Consider the following 18,708-nt stretch of genomic DNA (forward strand, 5'->3'; position numbering starts at 1 on the left):
TATTCATATCTGGTATAGGATTTCATTTAGTGACTCCAATCTGTGTAACTCTTTTTTTTCCCCCCTCTTTATCTCTCCAGGAGGCTTATTTGGTACCAATTCATTTAGCCAGCCAGCTACCTCCACAAGCACTGGCTTTGGGTTTGGCACATCAACAGGAACATCAAATAGCTTGTTCGGAACTGCAAGCACAGGAACCAGCCTCTTCTCATCCCAAAACAATGCCTTTGCACAAAATAAGCCAACCGGCTTTGGGAGTAAGTAGTAAATCTTTGGCCTTCTGCCTCTAACAGTTTGATTTTCTTATCGAATGTGTTCTCTCTTCTCCTTTTCCCTGTGTTCAGCCACCCCCTCTTCTCACCAGACAGCAAAAACATGGGGAGAGGAAAACTTCAAAATATACTGAAAAGTTTAATAGGCTGGGAAGGGAAGGGGTTATAGACATCTCTCCATGAATGGAAGTCTGAGGAGGACTGGTATTTAAGGAATATGCGGAGGAAGAGGCACCTGATACAGAATGACCAGAGAATAAGATGAAAGGCCAGGTCAGAGTACTTCATAGGTATCAAGAAGGAAGAATTTCAAGGAGAATGTGTGTAGTCAACCATAATATACAGCAGGGGCACCTTCTTCCTTTGTTTCACTTCTGGTTTGAAGAGACTAATGCAGAAACGATAAGTACTGGATGTGACATAGTTATGTCTCCATTCCTTAGCCATGGGCAATGTATTTAATTGGTGGCTTCTTTCATTTTATGTCTCAATGTGGCCTAGGGATACTTCACACAGTTCTTTGAGGCAAAAACGCTGCTAGTAGCACAGGTGTCCCCTGTGAGTTGATGCCGTTCTGCCACTAGTATGGCAGAATGAGTAAGTTAATCAGCTATCATTATTTTATAAAGGGAAAGTTCTTTGAGGGGATGTTGAAATACCTAACCATGAGGGTATAAAATGCATTCTCAAATACTCATTCAAAAGAGATGTGCCTGTTTACTTTAAACTATGTTTTAGGACATGTTTTTAGAAAAGAAATAGTTGACTGTGAGAAATCACATTCCTCTTAACTTGGTGTTAGGATGTTACTGTATTGGCAGATAACTTTGTATTGCTTACTGCTATTTCTGGTACCATGTGTATAATTTCTTTAGAAGTAGTATTTTTTTTTCCCCATTTATTTTTATTAGTTGGAGGCTAATTACTTTACAATATTGTAGTGGTTTTTGCCATACATTGACATGAATCAGCCATGGATTTACATGTGTCCCCCATCCTGAACCCCCCTTCCAGCTCCCTCCCCATCCCATCCCTCTGGGTCATCCCAGTGCAGAAGTAGTATTTTATATTTAGAAAAATATCTTCCTTAGATAGCAGTTACATTCTCTGTTATGTAATTATTTAAAACTCAGCTTTTTGGAAAAGTAGATTTACTTCTGTAGATGACCAACATGCCTACTGATTTTACTAAATTATTTTTCTGGGTGAAATTTTGTATTAACCTATGTTTGATTACCCTAATTGGACCATTTGTATGTTTCAATGTTGTGATATCGTCAAGAAGACAAGTTCATTCAGCTTATGGTCTTACCAAGAGAAATGAGATAAAATATTTGATGAAACAGAGTATTGTTTCTTTCAGCTTGTTGTGTGAGTATGCCCAAGAAGGCCTTTATGGACACTTAGCTGACTAAACGATTCAGATTTTGTTTTACTTCAGAGTTTGGAGCCTACAACTGACTCTGTGTGTGTGTGTGTGCGCGCGCACGCACAATATCTCTTGAAGGTACTTGCTTGAGAGATTTGAAAGTAATGCTGTTCTAATGCCACAGCCCAATTCCAAGATAGCTTACAGATTCTTAAATTCTCTACTGTTACCGTCCCATTTTTCTTTCTAATTTATAGATTTTGGAACAAGTACCAGCAGTGGGGGACTTTTTGGAACTACAAATACCACCTCTAATCCTTTTGGTAGCACATCTGGCTCTCTCTTTGGGCCAAGTAGTTTTACAGCTGCTCCTACTGGGACTACTATTAAGTTTAACGTAAGTATTTTCCAGTCTTTGTGGAGTATTTTTGTCTCCTGTATATTTTTTTGCAGGATGAATTATAAAGTTTCCTCTCTTTCCAGTTATGCATAGGTTAGTCTCACTCTTCCTGAAATGTGTTAAGAACAGTATCTGGTAATAGTTGTAAATCCCATGGACAGAGGAGCCTGGTGGGCTACAGTCCGTGGGTTCTCAAAAGAGTCCGGTATGACTTAGCAACTAAACAACAAGACAGGAAAAATCATGAAACATAAATCTAGATTACAGTTTATATTTGAATTATAATCAAACCAGTTGAATTTGTATTTATAAAGTGATTAAAGTAGCTAGCATCAGGAGTTCCCTGATGGCTTAGTGGTTAGGATTCCAGGTTTTCACTGTCATGGCCTGGGTTCAGTCCCTGGTCAGGGAACTGAGATTCTGCAAACCACTCCATGGCCAAAAAGGGGAAAAAACTCGTACAAGGTTCAACTTGTATTTACAGTGTTCATAATTGACCTTTGAATGGTCAGATATTCTTTATAGAAATAAAGAATGATAGGGCAAATTGTAAAAATCACTGAAAGTAAGGACTCTTTAAGGAGCTATATGGTATATCTCAGTATTCTATGTGCCAATTAGAAATAAAATTTTTGTTGGTGAAATGGCAGATTGAGGCAATAGAGTTTAGTGTTTTCTTCAGCTTTTTTGAGAGAATTTGGATAGAGAAATGAATGATTTGGATAGAGAAATAAAAGATTTTGTTTATGAAAATCTATGGACTACCACTTGATGTGATTGCTTGGGAGATACTTAGGATAGGCTGGCAGTGCAGTTAGCCTAATGGAAATCTCTGGCAAAAATAGGGATTGGAAAAAGTTGTTAAAATTTACTCCAGAAAATAAAGAATTTCTTAGGCAAAGTAGTGAATTCATATTGCTGAAGTTAGAATCTTGAATTTAAAGTTAAATGATAGTGAAAAATATTGTCTGTTGTCTCTTGGAAAGTACAGTGATTGAGGAGACTGACATTACAAGTAGGAATCTTTAGTTACTAGTACCTTTGCCTCATAAACTTATAGGAGGAAAAACCAGGCTTCCATATTTCTTAAATGCAACAATAGTCATAAAGCAGACACTTCAGAACAGAGTAGGATTTAGAACTCAAGAGATAGAGGTTAAATGTATATATTGGGTAAATTGAATAAAGCTTTCTTTATGTATATATTATTAAGTGTATTTTAGTAGATAATTGGATGGCTTGGTTATGGGATTAATCTCTGGATTGTTTTTTTGTTGTTTTTTTATTCTCTGAATTTTTGATAACGGTTACTGAGATTGACTTACACAATAATCTTAATAAAAGGTGAGATTAGAAATGCAAAGTATTTAATCAAGCACTGTTAAAACTGTCTTGTTCAGTAAAAGACCTAGGGGATTGGTTATAGAGTTCAGTAGTTGAAGAATTGTGTCTGAGACAGTAGGGTTATAAAGCTTGAACTTAAACATCTGGTTTAGACTTTCAGATTTACCTTTATCTTCCTTTGCAGCCTCCAACTGGTACTGATACTATGGTTAAAGCTGGAGTGAGCACTAACATCAGTACCAAGCACCAGTGTATTACTGCTATGAAAGAATATGAAAGCAAGTCACTAGAGGTCAGTAAAATGCATTAAAGATTATCACCCTAACCTTTTGATTCTATTAGGGAGCAGCTTTTTTAAATGTTTCTGATTATGTTTTAGGATTTATGTAAAAAACTAACATTAACCAGTTTTTTTTAATTAATATATCATTTATCAGTTATTTTAAACAAGGATGATATTCAGCTTGTATGTACCAGTATAATAGTCTACTCTGATTGGTTCCTCATACTACTCTGGGCAGTGTATGCACATGCATGTGTTTTTAGTAAACTCATGCAAATTCATAAGTATGTAGCATAGTAAGTTTTACTAATCCATCCATGTAATCATCCATGTAATCAGGCTCCAAATCAAGACACAAATCATTACCAGCATCCCTAATGTCCCCTTTGGCCCTGCCAGAAGTCACAGTCCTCCCCTCCCAGAGGTAACCACTACCCTGACTGCCCATGTTTTGCCCATTTTTGAACTGTACGTAAATGGGATCTTGTGTGCTCTTAAGTGTGTCTGTCAAGATTGTGCGGTTTATCCGTGTTGCATAAGGTTGTTCATTCTGCCTGTGTAATTGTTTGTTGTACATTTTAACTGTCATCTCTGATTGTCTTCTGCATCCCAAATTGTGCTTGCTTCTTTGGAGTATACAGAAACACACTTAACTTGTGAGACAGAACTGTTAAACTTTGTTGCTTCTTTTCCTAAGTTTTCTGAATTTCTCAGTATCTTCCATCTTTTAATCTGCTAATCTTCACATTTGGGCTGTAAGTAGATAGGATTATCATCTAAATGAAAGTATTATTGTCTATAAAAGAAAATTGAAATTAAGATGTGGTTGGTTGTTTGCCCTGTAGTTTTCATGGTAATTATGGTATGGATTTTAATGTCCTTATACACCACTGAAAATATTTTTCTATAATTATAATAAGTTAACCATTCCATAGTTTTCTGTTTTTTAAATCCTGGTTCCTATTTGAACATAGAAATTGAATACTAAATTCGAGTCCTTAGTCTCTTAAATAATTTTTTTGACTGTGTATAGATTTGGAAAATGTTTTCCCTTACTCTAGGAGCTTCGTTTAGAGGATTATCAGGCCAACCGGAAAGGCCCACAGAACCAGGTGGGAGCAGGTACCACAACTGGCTTGTTTGGGTCTTCTCCAGCCACCTCCAGTGCGACAGGACTCTTCAGCTCTTCCACAACGAATTCAGGCTTTGCTTACGGTCAGAACAAAACAGCCTTTGGAACTAGTAAGCACTTAACATCATATTGGGCCCTTTTTAGGAGGGATGGACAACTAAAAGTAATACATAATTGTCATTTTTTGTTTAAGTGCTATGGAGAAAAATGATTCAGGGGTCCTGAAGAATAGGAAATAACCTGATATGTCTGTATGGGTGGGGAGAAATAATAGTATTAAGTGTATATGGTTAAGAAGGGCTTCACTGATAGGTGAAGTTTGATCAGTGACTTGTCTGAAGAAGATGAAAGATAAAGCTATACAGATTTCTGGGGGAATTCCAGCCAGAGGAAACTAGAAGTCTAAAAATCCTGAGTTTTTGCCAAATAGGAGAGGACAAGGGGAAGTACTGGAGAATGTAAGGAACTTCATAGGGCTTTGTGGGCCAGTGTCAAGATTTGAATTATTGAGTCTGGACAGTGTCAAGATTTGAATTATTGAGTCTGGAAGCCATTAGAGGGTTCAGGTAAAGCGTATAATTATGAATAAAGGATCATTCTGAAGGCTGCTGTATTAAGCATGTTGAATGGGGGCAAGGGTGGAAACAAGTCAGTTAGAAAAGCTGTTGCCCTATCCACATGAAAGGTGATGGTGACTTGAAGAGAAGGGTGCTGTGGTGATTGGTAAAATGTCAGATTCTGAAACAAGTTTGAATGTAGAGCTGATGAGATTTATTTATGAATTGATTTGATGTGGGATATGAAAGAGGGAAGCCTAGGATGGTTACTAAATTACTTAATAAAAGTATTACCTTTGTGAAAGTTAATACATATATATGATATAAAATTCAAAAAATACAAAAAGTACATCACCAAACATCTTTTTTCACCTCTAGCCACCAATTTGCTCTGTAGAAACAAGCAGATATTCTTCGATAGAGATACATATACAAATGAATACATATTTAAGTGGCATTTGTATTCTTTGTAGTTTTGGTATTCTTTGATTTAGATTAGTCACATATTCATTAAGTGCTACTATTGTGTTGTATCCTATGCTGGATACATTGCTATAAAGAGAAAGCCCCTGTTCTGAAGAAAAACTCCAGCAAGGTTAAAGTACCCACATACATTTTAAGTGTAGTCTGTTATCTTTGTAAAAGAGACAAAAAGCTGTCAGCTCACAAACCCAGCCCAGACTGGGTTCTTAAGATCAGAGTATTATGGTAGGAAATTAGTCTGAGCCAAACCTGGAAGTAGGTGAAGGAGGATGAAAAATGAAGTGGTTATCCAGTTTGAGTAGTAAATGAATGTAGGGTAATTTAGGTATGTAATCAATAACAAATTATTGCAGAAACTAGATACTATGAGGCTTGGCATTCTGCCCAGCCCCCCCAACCCTCCCATTTATTTTTTCTTATTTTTCTTGAAAGGTACAACTGGATTTGGAACAAATCCTGGTGGTCTCTTTGGCCAGCAGAATCAAACTACCAGCCTCTTCAGCAAACCATTTGCCCAGCCCACAACCACCCAGACCACTGGTTTTTCCTTTGGTAATACCAGCACACTAGGACAGCCAAGCACCAACACCATGGTAAGGAAACAGGTCTTATCTGTAGAACTAAGTAATGAGGTTGCTATGTATCTGTCATATAAACTTGGAAAAATGGCAGCTATTATCAGTATTCTAAAGAGAACTGACTATTTTAGGATATCTTGTAATCTAGATCACCTTTTTCAGGGTCTATTTGGAGTAACCCAAGCCTCACAGCCAGGAGGTCTTTTTGGGACAGCTACAAACACCAGCACTGGGACAGCATTTGGAACAGGAGCTAGTCTCTTTGGGCAGACCAATACTGGATTTGGTGCTGTTGGTTCGGTAGGTTTTTACATTTCGCTGTAATTTGAAGATGTATATAAAGCTGCTAAAGGCATTTCTAAGAAAAATTTGTCTTTTGGGAATTTCCTGGTGGTCCATTGGTTAAGACTCGGTTTCACTGCCCGGGGATTCAATCCCTTGTTGTGGAACTAAGATCCCATAAGCCACATGGCACAGCCAAAAAATGAAAAAAACCGACAAAATTAAAAAAAATGGAATGTTGAATTTAAGAAAAGCAAAATCTGTCTTTCGAGCATTTGGGGGGGGAGTAATATTGTATGATTTGATACTGATAGTAACTGAAAGCTATTTAGTACCAGAAAATAGGTAACTTTATAATTGGTTTATTTTCAGAAAGTAGGTTCTTTTTGAAACTTCTCTGTCTCCTGAACTAACCACTCCCGTTGGCTAAATTGTTGAGTCTAAGTTGGGATGCTTTTGCCCTTAAAATCAGATCATTTTAAATTCCTGGTTCTACCTTCTGTTTTGGGTGATAAGTTGGTATCATATTTGTTAATTACATATTTTTGGTGTTGATCAAGTTACTAAAATTTTATTCTTAAGGTTTTCATGCTGCTGGAGGGTTAACTGAATTTTTTTTTTCTTGTTACATCATTTAAGGAAAACATTACTATTTAGGAGTACACTTGACTTAAAAAACAATAGTAAATACCTTTTAAAGAAACTTGGTGTCTACATTTGTCCATTACAACAAGCTTTGGACTCTATAGTTTTTTAACAAAAATCACCAAATCATGTGGTGGTTTTCATGGAGATTGAAATCTATTATATCTTTTTTGAGGTGAGAAATTGAGAAAATTATCTTTAAAAAACGCTTCAGAAAGTTCTTATTTTTTTAAAAAACTTTATTGGGGTGTAATCCACTTGCCGTACAATTCATCCTTTTGAAGTTTAAAATTTTGTGGTTTCTAGCTTATTCACAGATTGTGCAGCTATCACCATAATCAATTTTAGAACATATTTGTCACCCTAAAAAGAAACGTCATCCCCATTAATAGTCACTTCTCATTTTCCCCCAGTCAGTTCAGATCAGCTGTTTATGTATTTACCTATTCTGTATATTTCATGTAAATGGAATCACATCTTTGGTGACTGATTTCTTTTACTTAGCATAATATATTCAAGGTTCATCCATGTTGCAGCTTGTTTAAATTTTTTACTGTAACTCTTTCTGCTGGTATATTCAATACATGATAACATTTTTGTTACCAGGTAAAAAATAATTTGATTGCCTTGTTATTTATTTTTTTCTTTGTCTCACTGAAATACTACGTTTGGTGAGCTGTTATCATTAACTTCTCAGGCTAGGAGCATTCTGTCTTGTTAATCTTGCTCAGATTAGATACTTTTCTAAGAGTCATTATTCATCCTTATTCATACCTTTTTCATAAAAATTATGACATCTTCTCTCCCTTACCACACACCCAGTCCAATATACCTGATTTATCTATTTACTGTTTAGAGTATGTCTTACATACTACTTAAAATTGTCCTGTGTTGTGTTCTTTTTAGACCCTGTTTGGAAATAACAAGCTTACTACGTTTGGAACCAGCACAACCAGTGCTCCTTCATTTGGTACAACGAGTGGCGGGCTCTTTGGTAACAAACCAACCCTGACTTTAGGAACCAATACAAACACTTCCAATTTTGGTACATACAAAAAGCAGGTTTGACTCTCTTAAAGTTACACTGACTATACCACACATCATTCTCCTGATTCATATTATTGGGAATATTTTAAAATTCACAGGTAAGCTCTGGCTTGATAGATTACCAGAGGGAAAAGTTTAAACTCAAGGACTTGGGTTAAGATGCCTAGAAGAGATATAAATTGCCTTAACTAATTTATATTCTTTTGATTCCCTGCTTTGGATAAAATGCAGTATTTAACGGGTGCAGTTAGAGGTATCTTGCAGAATGTTGGTTCTCTAATGGAGGTTGATTATTTTCAAAATAAGAAAACATTTTCATTGGATTACCTCATCAATAATTGAGAAACAAAAAGTGAAGCACATTTGGTTGAGATAACACATTGTTTTAGACCAAGATCTTTCACACAGGGAGGTAGTGAACAGATGAGATTTGATGATTCCTTTTTAAACTTTTTGTTGTTGTTTTGTGTTTTGTTGTTTTTTGAGATTTGATGATTCTTATTGAAAGTTAAAGCCTTTCTGATTTGAGGGATTGTTCAGTAGTTTTTCTATAGTTGGCAAAAATGTTTTATTTTGAATACATATTCATTGGGGAAGAAAAGTGGACAATAGCAGGTAAGATTGAATGACAGAAAAACGAACCTTAAACTACTCTTCAGAGACATGCTGGAAATTTTTTAATTTGTTTAATAGAAACATTTCTATTATTTTAACTATAACTACCTAAGTAAGTTTTCAAACAGATTCACCATATTTTGAGTTAAATCAGTCATGGAAAGTTTGTTTCTTTACCAAAGGAAATAGTGATTGAAATACTTCTTTAAAGTATTTCATGTACCAGACATAACATTAGGCTCTGGATATTTTATGGGAGATGAGTACAAACTGGTTAATGGTTATTTGCCTTAAGTCAGCAGTTAAATTTTTTCAGTGAGTTTTTTAAATGATCTTGTACTGGAAAAAGAGGCTGCATTAAATATCCATTGGAATGGTATATGTTTTCATGGAAAGAGGAACTATGTGAAGGGGATAGATAAATCTTTATCAGGTACCAGTTCTTAAATTAATGTATTAATATTTGATTTGATTTTTATAACCCCTTTCATTGTTATAAAGTGAAGTGTGAAGAGTGAAGTTGTTCATTCACTCCTAGTAATGTTTATCATTCTACCTATAGACTTTCTACCTTTTTGTCTGTACTCTATGTATAAAGAATGGTCTTGAGACAGTGGACTTGGTTAGCATGGATATCAGTTTTGTGTATTTGTTTCTTATCTATGAAATAAGATGAGAAAGATACTTAAGGGTTAAATCAGTGTTTTTCAGCCTTTTAAAATCACTGTCACTCCCTTTTCCCCAGGGATCCTTTGTAGACCTTTTTCCCCCTTATTAATCATCTTCTCACTTAATGAAATTTTAATACCAGGTATATAGTGTATAATCTGTTTATGTACTGTGGCTCTTTGGAAGACGATAAACCATTTTTAGTTGAGGATAATTACTTTACAATGTTGTGTTGGTTTCTGCCATACAACAACTTGAATCAGTTGTGAGTATATATGCCCTCCCTCTTGAACCTCCCTCCCACCCCAACTGCATAAACTATTTTATATCTGTGATTTTTTTCTCCCCCTTAAGAGGTAATTTTGTTCCTTTTGAAAAGACTTGTTTTTTGGTAGCACACTTGATGTTCAGAATTAAATATATTTTCTGACAAGGTATTTGTGTAGACTACTTGATTTGGAAATGAAAACTCATCTTTTTTTTTTTTTTTTTTTTTATTAGTTGGAGGCTAATTACTTCACAACATTTCAGTGGGTTTTCTCATACATTGATATGAATCAGCCATAGAGTTACACGTGTTCCCCATCCCGATCCCCCCTCCCACCTCCCTCTCCACCTGATTCCTCTGGGTCTTCCCAGTGCACCAGGCCCGAGCACTTGTCTCATGCATCCCACCTGGGCTGGTGATCTGTTTCACCATAGATAATATACATGCTGTTCTTCGGAAACATCCCACCCTCACCTCCCACAGACTTCAAAGGTCTGTTCTGTACTTCTGTGTCTCTTTTTTCTGTTTTCCATATAGGGTTATCATTACCATCTTTCTAAATTCCATATATATGTGTTAGTATGCTGTAATGTTCTTTATCTTTCTGGCTTACTTCACTCTGTATAATGGGCTCCAGTTTCATCCATCTCATTAGAACTGATTCAAATGAATTCTTTTTAACGGCTGAGTAATATTCCATGGTGTATATGTACCACAGCTTCCTTATCCATTCATCTGCTGATGGGCATCTAGGTTGCTTCCATGTCCTGGCTATTATAAACAGTGCTGCGATGAACATTGGGGTGCACGTGTCTCTTTCACATCTGGTTTCCTCAGTGTGTATGCCCAGAAGTGGGATTGCTGGGTCATGTGGCAGTTCTATTTCCAGTTTTTTAAGGAATCTCCACACTGTTTTCCATAGCGGCTGTACTAGTTTGCATTCCCACCAACAGTGTAAGAGGGTTCCCTTTTCTCCACACCCTCTCCAGCATTTATTGCTTGTAGACTTTTGGATAGCAGCCATCCTGCCTGGCGTGTAATGGTACCTCATTGTGGTTTTGATTTGCATTTCTCTGATAATGAGTGATGTTGAGCATCTTTTCATGTGTTTGTTAGCCATCTGTATGTCTTCTTTGGAGAAATGTCTGTTTAGTTCTTTGGCCCATTTTTTGATTGGGTCATTTATTTTTCTGGAATTGAGCTGCAGGAGTTGCCTGTATATTTTTGAGATTAATCCTTTGTCTGTTTCTTCATTTGCTATTATTTTCTCCCAATCTGAGGGCTGTCTTTTCACCTTACTTATAGTTTCCTTTGTAGTGCAAAAGCTTTTAAGTTTCATTAGGTCCCATTTGTTTAGTTTTGCTTTTATTTCCAATATTCTGGGAGGTGGATCATAGAGGATCCTGCTGTGATTTATGTCAGAGAGTGTTTTGCCTATGTTCTCCTCTAAGAGTTTTATAGTTTCTGGTCTTACATTTAGATCTTTAATCCATTTTGAGTTTATTTTTGTGTATGGTGTTAGAAAGTGTTCTAGTTTCATTCTTTTTTTTTTTTTTGAATAATCATTTAAAACTTCATTTGGCACAAATATCACATTTATAGGTACATTTATGTATTTACTGCTTTTTCATGTGTATGTGTTCTTTTTTTTTTTCTTTTCTTTTCTTTTTTTTTAAATTTTTTTATTAGTTGGAGGCTAATTACTTCACAACATTTCAGTGGGTTTTGTCATACATTGATATGAATCAGCCATAGAGTTACACGTATTCCCCATCCCGATCCCCCCTCCCACCTCCCTCTCCACCCGATTCCTCTGGGTCTTCCCAGTGCACCAGGCCCGAGCACTTGTCTCATGCATCCCACCTGGGCTGGCGATCTGTTTCACCATAGATAGTACACATGCTGTTCTTTTGAAACATCCCACCCTCACCTTCTCCCACAGAGTTCAAAAGTCTGTTCTGTATTTCTGTGTCTCTTTTTCTGTTTTGCATATAGGGTTATCGTTACCATCTTTCTAAACTCCATATATATGTGTTAGTATGCTGTAATGTTCTTTATCTTTCTGGCTTACTTCACTCTGTATAATGGGCTTCAGTTTCATCCATCTCATTAGGACTGATTCAAATGAATTCTTTTTAACGGCTGAGTAATATTCCATGGTGTATATGTACCACAGCTTCCTTATCCATTCATCTGCTGATGAGCATCTAGGTTGTTTCCATGTCCTGGCTATTATAAACAGTGCTGCGATGAACATTGGGGTGCACGTGTCTCTTTCAGATCTGGTTTCCTCAGTGTGTATGCCCAGAAGTGGGATTGCTGGGTCATGTGGCAGTTCTATTTCCAGTTTTTTAGGAATCTCCACACTGTTTTCCATAGTGGCTGTACTAGTTTGCATTCCCACCAACAGTGTAAGAGGGTTCCCTTTTCTCCACACCCTCTCCAGCATTTATTGCTTGTAGACTTTTGGATAGCAGCCATCCTGCCTGGCGTGTAATGGTACCTCATTGTGGTTTTGATTTGCATTTCTCTGATAATGAGTGATGTTGAGCATCTTTTCATGTGTTTGTTAGCCATCTGTATGTCTTCTTTGGAGAAATGTCTGTTTAGTTCTTTGGCCCATTTTTTGATTGGGTCATTTATTTTTCTGGAATTGAGCTGCAGGAGTTGCTTGTATATTTTTGAGATTAATCCTTTGTCTGTTTCTTCATTTGCTATTATTTTCTCCCGATCTGAGGGCTGTCTTTTCACCTTACTTATAGTTTCCTTTGTTGTGCAGAAGCTTTTAAGTTTCATTAGGTCCCATTTGTTTAGTTTTGCTTTTATTTCCAATATTCTGGGAGGTGGGTCATAGAGGATCTTGCTGTGATTTATGTCGGAGAGGGTTTTGCCTATGTTCTCCTCTAGGAGTTTTATGGTTTCTGGTCTTACATTTAGATCTTTAATCCATTTTGAGTTTATTTTTGTGTATGGTGTTAGAAAGTGTTCTAGTTTCATTCTTTTACAAGTGGTTGACCAGTTTTCCCAGCACCACTTGTTAAAGAGGTTGTCTTTTTTCCATTGTATATCCTTGCCTCCTTTGTCAAAGATAAGGTGTCCATAGGTTCATGGATATATCTCTGGGCTTTCTATTCTGTTCCATTGATCTATATTTCTGTCTTTGTGCCAGTACCATACTGTCTTGATGACTGTGGCTTTGTAGTAGAGTCTGAAGTCAGGCAGGTTGATTCCTCCAGTTCCATTCTTCTTTCTCAAGATTACTTTGGCTATTGGAGGTTTTTTGTATTTCCATACGAATTGTGAAATTAATTGTTCTAGTTCTGTGAAAAATACCGTTGGTAGCTTGATAGGGATTGCATTGAATCTATAGATTGCTTTGGGTAGAATAGCCATTTTGACAATATTGATTCTTCCAATCCATGAACACGGTATGTTTCTCCATCTGTTTGTGTCCTCTTTGATTTCTTTCATCAGTGTTTTATAGTTTTCTATGTATAGGTCCTTTGTTTCTTTAGGTAGATATGCTCCTAAGTATTTTATTCTTTCTGTTGCAGTGGTGAATGGTATTGTTTCCTTAATTTCTCTTTCTGTTTTCTCATTGTTAGTGTATAGGAATGCAAGCGATTTCTGTGTATTAGTTTTATATCCTGCAACTTCACTATATTCATTGATTAGCTCTAGTAATTTTCTGGTAGAGTCTTTAGGGTTTTCTATGTAGAGGATCATGTCATCTGCAAACAGTGAGAGTTTCACTTCTTCTTTTCCTATCTGGATTCCTTTTACTTCTTTTTCTGCTCTGATTGCTGTGGCCAAAACTTCCAACACTATGTTGAATAGTAGTGGTGAGAGTGGGCACCCTTGTCTTGTTCCTGATTTCAGGGGAAATGCTTTCAATTTTTCACCATTGAGGGTGATGCTTGCTGTGGGTTTGTCATATATAGCTTTTACTATGTTGAGGTATGTTCCTTCTATTCCTGCTTTCTGGAGAGTTTTAATCATAAATGAGTGTTGAATTTTGTCAAAGGCTTTCTCTGCATCTGTTGAGATAATCATATGGTTTTTATCTTTCAATTTGTTAATGTGGTGTATTACATTGATTGATTTGCGGATATTAAAGAATCCTTGCATTCCTGGGATAAAGCCCACTTGGTCATGGTGTATGATTTTTTTTAATATGTTGTTGGATTCTGTTTGCTAGAATTTTGTTAAGGATTTTTGCATCTATGTTCATCAGTGATATTGGCCTGTAGTTTTCTTATTTTGTGGCATCTTGAAAACTCATCTTTATTTGATGTGCTTCACTAACTTATGTGCTAAATTGTCCTTTTTAATTTTTTTTTATTAAATCCTTAGTGCTGACCTAGTGCCTGGCATAGAGTCGGTGCTCACTAAGAGTTTATTAATGAATAAGCCCTGAGAGGAAAGACTCCCAAGGAATATAGATTGCTGGGTGACAGGTTTTGTTTTTCTGTTGGGTGAACTTAATCATTCCATTACCACCCTGGAGGGATCCAGATCTAAGTGAGACTTTCTTTGATGTTTCTCTTGTCTTGGGAAGCTGTCAATTTGATGTTGTGGGCAGAGATATTCTTCTGATTTGGAAATAAGTCATATAACAAACCTGGAAATGGAATAAGGTTGCACGAAGATTTGTAGCATTGTTACTTCATTGTTAGTTGCATGTTACCCTGTATGGGATTGTATTTCATTATGGTAATGATAAATCCAGAGTTGAAAAGGTTGGAATACTTGCTACAGTTGATGTTGCCACACCCTTAAGTCATTCTTTAGAGTCATCTGTTCCTTTTCTTAGTGATTATTCCTAACAAGGACTAGTTTAAGATTGAGTATATGACAGTGTCAGTTTCTGAATGAAAGGAATAGAATATAGTTGTTTTAGGAGAGAAATTACAGGCAGGATGTCAGCACTGGTGAGCAAGAGTTTAGAGAGGTTGAAGATCTTTTGAGTATTGATCTTTAATCTTTTTAAAAAATTGATACATAACTGACATTACATTGGGAGGCCTTACATTTCAGATGTTCAATGTAATGGTCAAATATTTGTATATATTGTGAAATGTTTATCATCATCAATAGAAATTTTTTTTCTTGTGATGAAAATTCTAAGATCTCCTACTCACTTCAGTTCAGTTCAGTCACTCAGTCATGTCCGACTCTTTGCAACCCCATGGGCTGCAGCACGTCAGGCCTCCCTGTCCATCACCAACTCCCAGAGTTTACTCAGACTCATGTCCATTGAGTCAGTGATGCCCTCCAACCATCTCATCCTCTGTCATCCTCTTCTCCCGCCTTCAGTCTTTCCCAGCATCAGGGTCTTTTCCAATGAGTCAGTTCTTTGCATCTTATGGCCAAAGTATTGGAGTTTCAGCTTCAGCATCAGTCCTTCCAGTGAATATTCAGGACCGATTTCCTTTAGGGTGGACTGGTTGGATCTCCTTGCAGTCCAAGGGACTCTCAAGAGTCTTCTCCAATACCACAGTTCAAAAGCATCAATTCTTCGGTGCTTAGCTTTCTTCATAGTCCAACTGTCACATCCATACATGACTACTGGAAAAACCATGTATACCTACTCTGTTAGCAACTTTCAGATATGCAGTGCAGTATTTTTAACTATAGTCAGCATGCTATGTCTTATAATCCCAGGAATTATTTTGTAGCTCTAAATTTGCCCCTTTTGATTCTCTTTCACCCATTTTGCCTATCACCCACCCTCTGCTTCTGGCAACCACTGATCTCTTCTCTGTATTGGTGAGCTTGTTTTTCCTGGTGGTGATTTTGTTTTTTAACATTCCACAAATAAGTGAGAACACTTGTCTTTGTCTTGTGTCACTTATTTGTATTTTATTTTCTTTGCCTTGCTTAATTCACATAGCATTATGCCCATAAGGTCTCTTCATGTTACACAGATGCAAAGTTTTCTTTGTATTTTGTGGCTAAACAATATTTTGTTACACATATATACCATGTTTTCTTTACCCATTCATCCATTGATATGCACTTAAGATTGCTTCCATATCTTGGCTATAGTAAATAATGCTGCTGCAAATATTGAGGTACATATTTCTTTTCAAATTAGTGTTTTCATTTTCTTTGGGTATGTGCCTGGGAGTGGAATTGCTGAATTGTATGGTAGTTCTATTTTTAATTTTTTGAGGACCTTCCATACTATACTGTTTTCCATCATGGCTGCACCATACATTCCCACCAACATTGTAAGAAGGGTCCACCTTTCCTCCACATTCTCACCAGCACTTATTATTTGTTGTCTTTTTAGGTAGTAGTCGTTTTGACAACAGTGAGGTGATGTCATTGGCTTTGATTTGCATTTCACTGGTGATTAGCTATGTTAAGCATCTTCTCATGTACCTGTTGGTCATCTGTATGTAGTATTTAGAAAGACGTCTGTTCCTGTCCTCATTGCATTTTTTTAATTGGATTGTTTTTTTGCCATTAAGTTGTGTGAATTATGTAGTTTGAATTTTAGCCATGTATCATATATATGATGTGCAAATATTTTCTCCTGTTCAGTAGATTGCCTTTACATTTTGTTGTGGTTTCCTTTTCTGTGCAGAAGCTTTTTAGTTATAGTCCCACTTACTTATTTTTCTTTTGTTGCCTTTGCTTTTAGTGTCAGATCCAAAAATCATGACCAAGACAGATACAGAGGAACTTACCCGCTATGTTTCCTTCTAGGAATTTTATGATTTCAGATCTTGTGTTCAGGTCTTTAATCCATTTTGTTTATGGTGTAAGATAATGGTCCACTTTTATTCTTTTATATGTGGTTGTCCAGTTTCCCCAATGCCATTAATTGAAGAGACTGTCCTTTCTTTATTGTATATTCTTGGCTCTTCTGTTGTAAATTAACTGATTGTTGATTGATTGTTCTTAGTTTTAACTTAAAGTTGTTTTGAAATAACTGAGTTGATAAGCTTTTGTCAGTGAGAATCTGGAAATGTGTGGTATAAACAGTGTAAGTTGGGACTTATTTCCCTCCTGTGGGTTTGAGGTAGTTCACGAGTATCTTGTTTTCTGCTGTGGGACTGGAAGATCTTTTTTGGTAAAATTTTAACTCAGAAAAACAAAGAACATCTCCAGTATATATTCTGGTTTTTTAGTTTTGTTTTGTTTTTCTTTAAAGAAAATTGATTGTGCTTGAGCAGGCAGTACTCCGTTTTGTGGCATAGCTATTAAGACAATTGAAAAGATTTAATGAATGCATGAATTAAATATATTAGAAGTATGTCAGATTACTAGCTTGGATTTTTAAATGTCTTTAGTAATATGTTTTTAACTGTTTAAACTTTTTTTCTTAGCATTTTTAATTTAGATGTAAATTCAAAACTGGCATGACACAGTATATTCTTAGTTGGTGACACTGATACATATTCCAAAACACTTTATTCTAATATGTTTTGAACTTGTTCACCTCCATGATACCTTTATAAAAGACTTCAAATGTTTCACAAACAGAATTTGCTGGCCAGTGATTAGTTTTTCCCTCTTATCAAAAGAAATTAATGGTATGTTCGTTAGCTGTTTTGTTGATGTTTAGCTCCAAAAGGAGCACAGAAAGTGTGGACATATGTGAACAAAAGAGAAATAATAGCAGCAGTAGAGTGATATATGATGTACGTGCCTTTGTGGGGAGACCTGTGGATTTTAGAAGGGAATCACAGGATTTTCTGTAAACAATGGATCACAATGAAAGGATGGTTTTGTTCAACTCTCCATCACCTCTGACAATGAAATAATTCAACTCAAAGTTATTCATAGATAATATTATCTTTTTTTTACTATTAGCTAGCTGAGTCCTTGTGTGCTCCTATAAGTTGATTGAATTTGACGCCATTAAAGCTTCTCAATGTGTGATTACAGCCACACATTACTATTCATACAAGGTCCATCTATTCAAAACAAAGCCTGATGTAGAGATTTTTATAGGCAATCTTCACTTAGCAAGAATCTTTAGGTTCAGTGAAGTGTCTTGGTTGACTGTCTTATTTTTCAGTGAAAATTTGAGGGAATTATTTTTCTTCTATTAATTAAGCATGAAGCATAGAATGGAGGCTTTGAGAGGACTTTTCTTGTGGTCCAGGGATGCGGGTTTGGTCTGTGGTCAGGGAGCTAAGAATCCCACATGCCAAGCTGCACCTGAAACCTGAGGCAGCCAAATAAATTAAGTTTAAAAAGAACAATGGAGGCTTTGAGTCTTACAAAGGGAATGTTCCGCAAGCTCAAGCACAATCACTTTGCTTTAATATTGGGTATTATCCTATACTGAATTAAGTCTAAAATGTAATTAAGTAAATAGGAAGACTGTGGGGGTCTATTTATGGTTATAAAAAAATTTTTTAAGTTAAATTAGCCTGCCATTTAGGATTTCTAAATGTCAAAAAATGAAAGGATGCAAAACCTACGGTCAGACTGCTTTGTTTTAAATTCCCTTGTATAGGAAATTGAGAATTGTGTTAAAGTACAGTGTACTCACTCTTTTGTCTTTCTAGGATTCGGCACGAATACCAGTGGGAATAGTATTTTTGGAAGTAAACCAGGACCTGGCACTCTGGGAACGGGGCTTGGTGCAGGATTTGGAACAGGTAAGGGATTATACTGTGAGACTTAGCAAGTGATACAACTTGGCTTTCTAGCTGTTGGAACTTAAGACTTCAGTTTGATCATATGTATGAAAAGAAGAGGCCTACAGATTTTCATTTTCACAAACAGATTTATAAAACATTCC

General features: G+C 36.2%; 1 protein-coding gene across 4 annotated transcripts in view; it reads left to right on the plus strand.

Annotated features, from left to right (window-relative positions):
- NUP98 (nucleoporin 98 and 96 precursor) overlaps positions 1–18,708 on the plus strand; it is a 91,757-nt gene that overhangs the window by 13,493 nt on the left and 59,556 nt on the right. For 2 of the 4 annotated variants that reach the window (XM_061149052.1, XM_061149078.1), the window contains 8 exons: positions 81–257; positions 1,899–2,038; positions 3,570–3,677; positions 4,730–4,910; positions 6,273–6,433; positions 6,581–6,718; positions 8,252–8,390; positions 18,473–18,565. In XM_061149052.1, coding sequence (XP_061005035.1) covers positions 81–257; positions 1,899–2,038; positions 3,570–3,677; positions 4,730–4,910; positions 6,273–6,433; positions 6,581–6,718; positions 8,252–8,390; positions 18,473–18,565 — 1,137 coding nt within the window. The remainder of the gene's footprint in view (positions 1–80; positions 258–1,898; positions 2,039–3,569; positions 3,678–4,729; positions 4,911–6,272; positions 6,434–6,580; positions 6,719–8,251; positions 8,391–18,472; positions 18,566–18,708) is intronic. The other 2 variants (XM_061149061.1, XM_061149070.1) reach the window with 2 other exon arrangements.

This window comes from Dama dama, chromosome 1 (genome assembly GCF_033118175.1).
Source record: "Dama dama isolate Ldn47 chromosome 1, ASM3311817v1, whole genome shotgun sequence".
Classification (NCBI taxonomy): domain Eukaryota; kingdom Metazoa; phylum Chordata; class Mammalia; order Artiodactyla; family Cervidae; genus Dama; species Dama dama.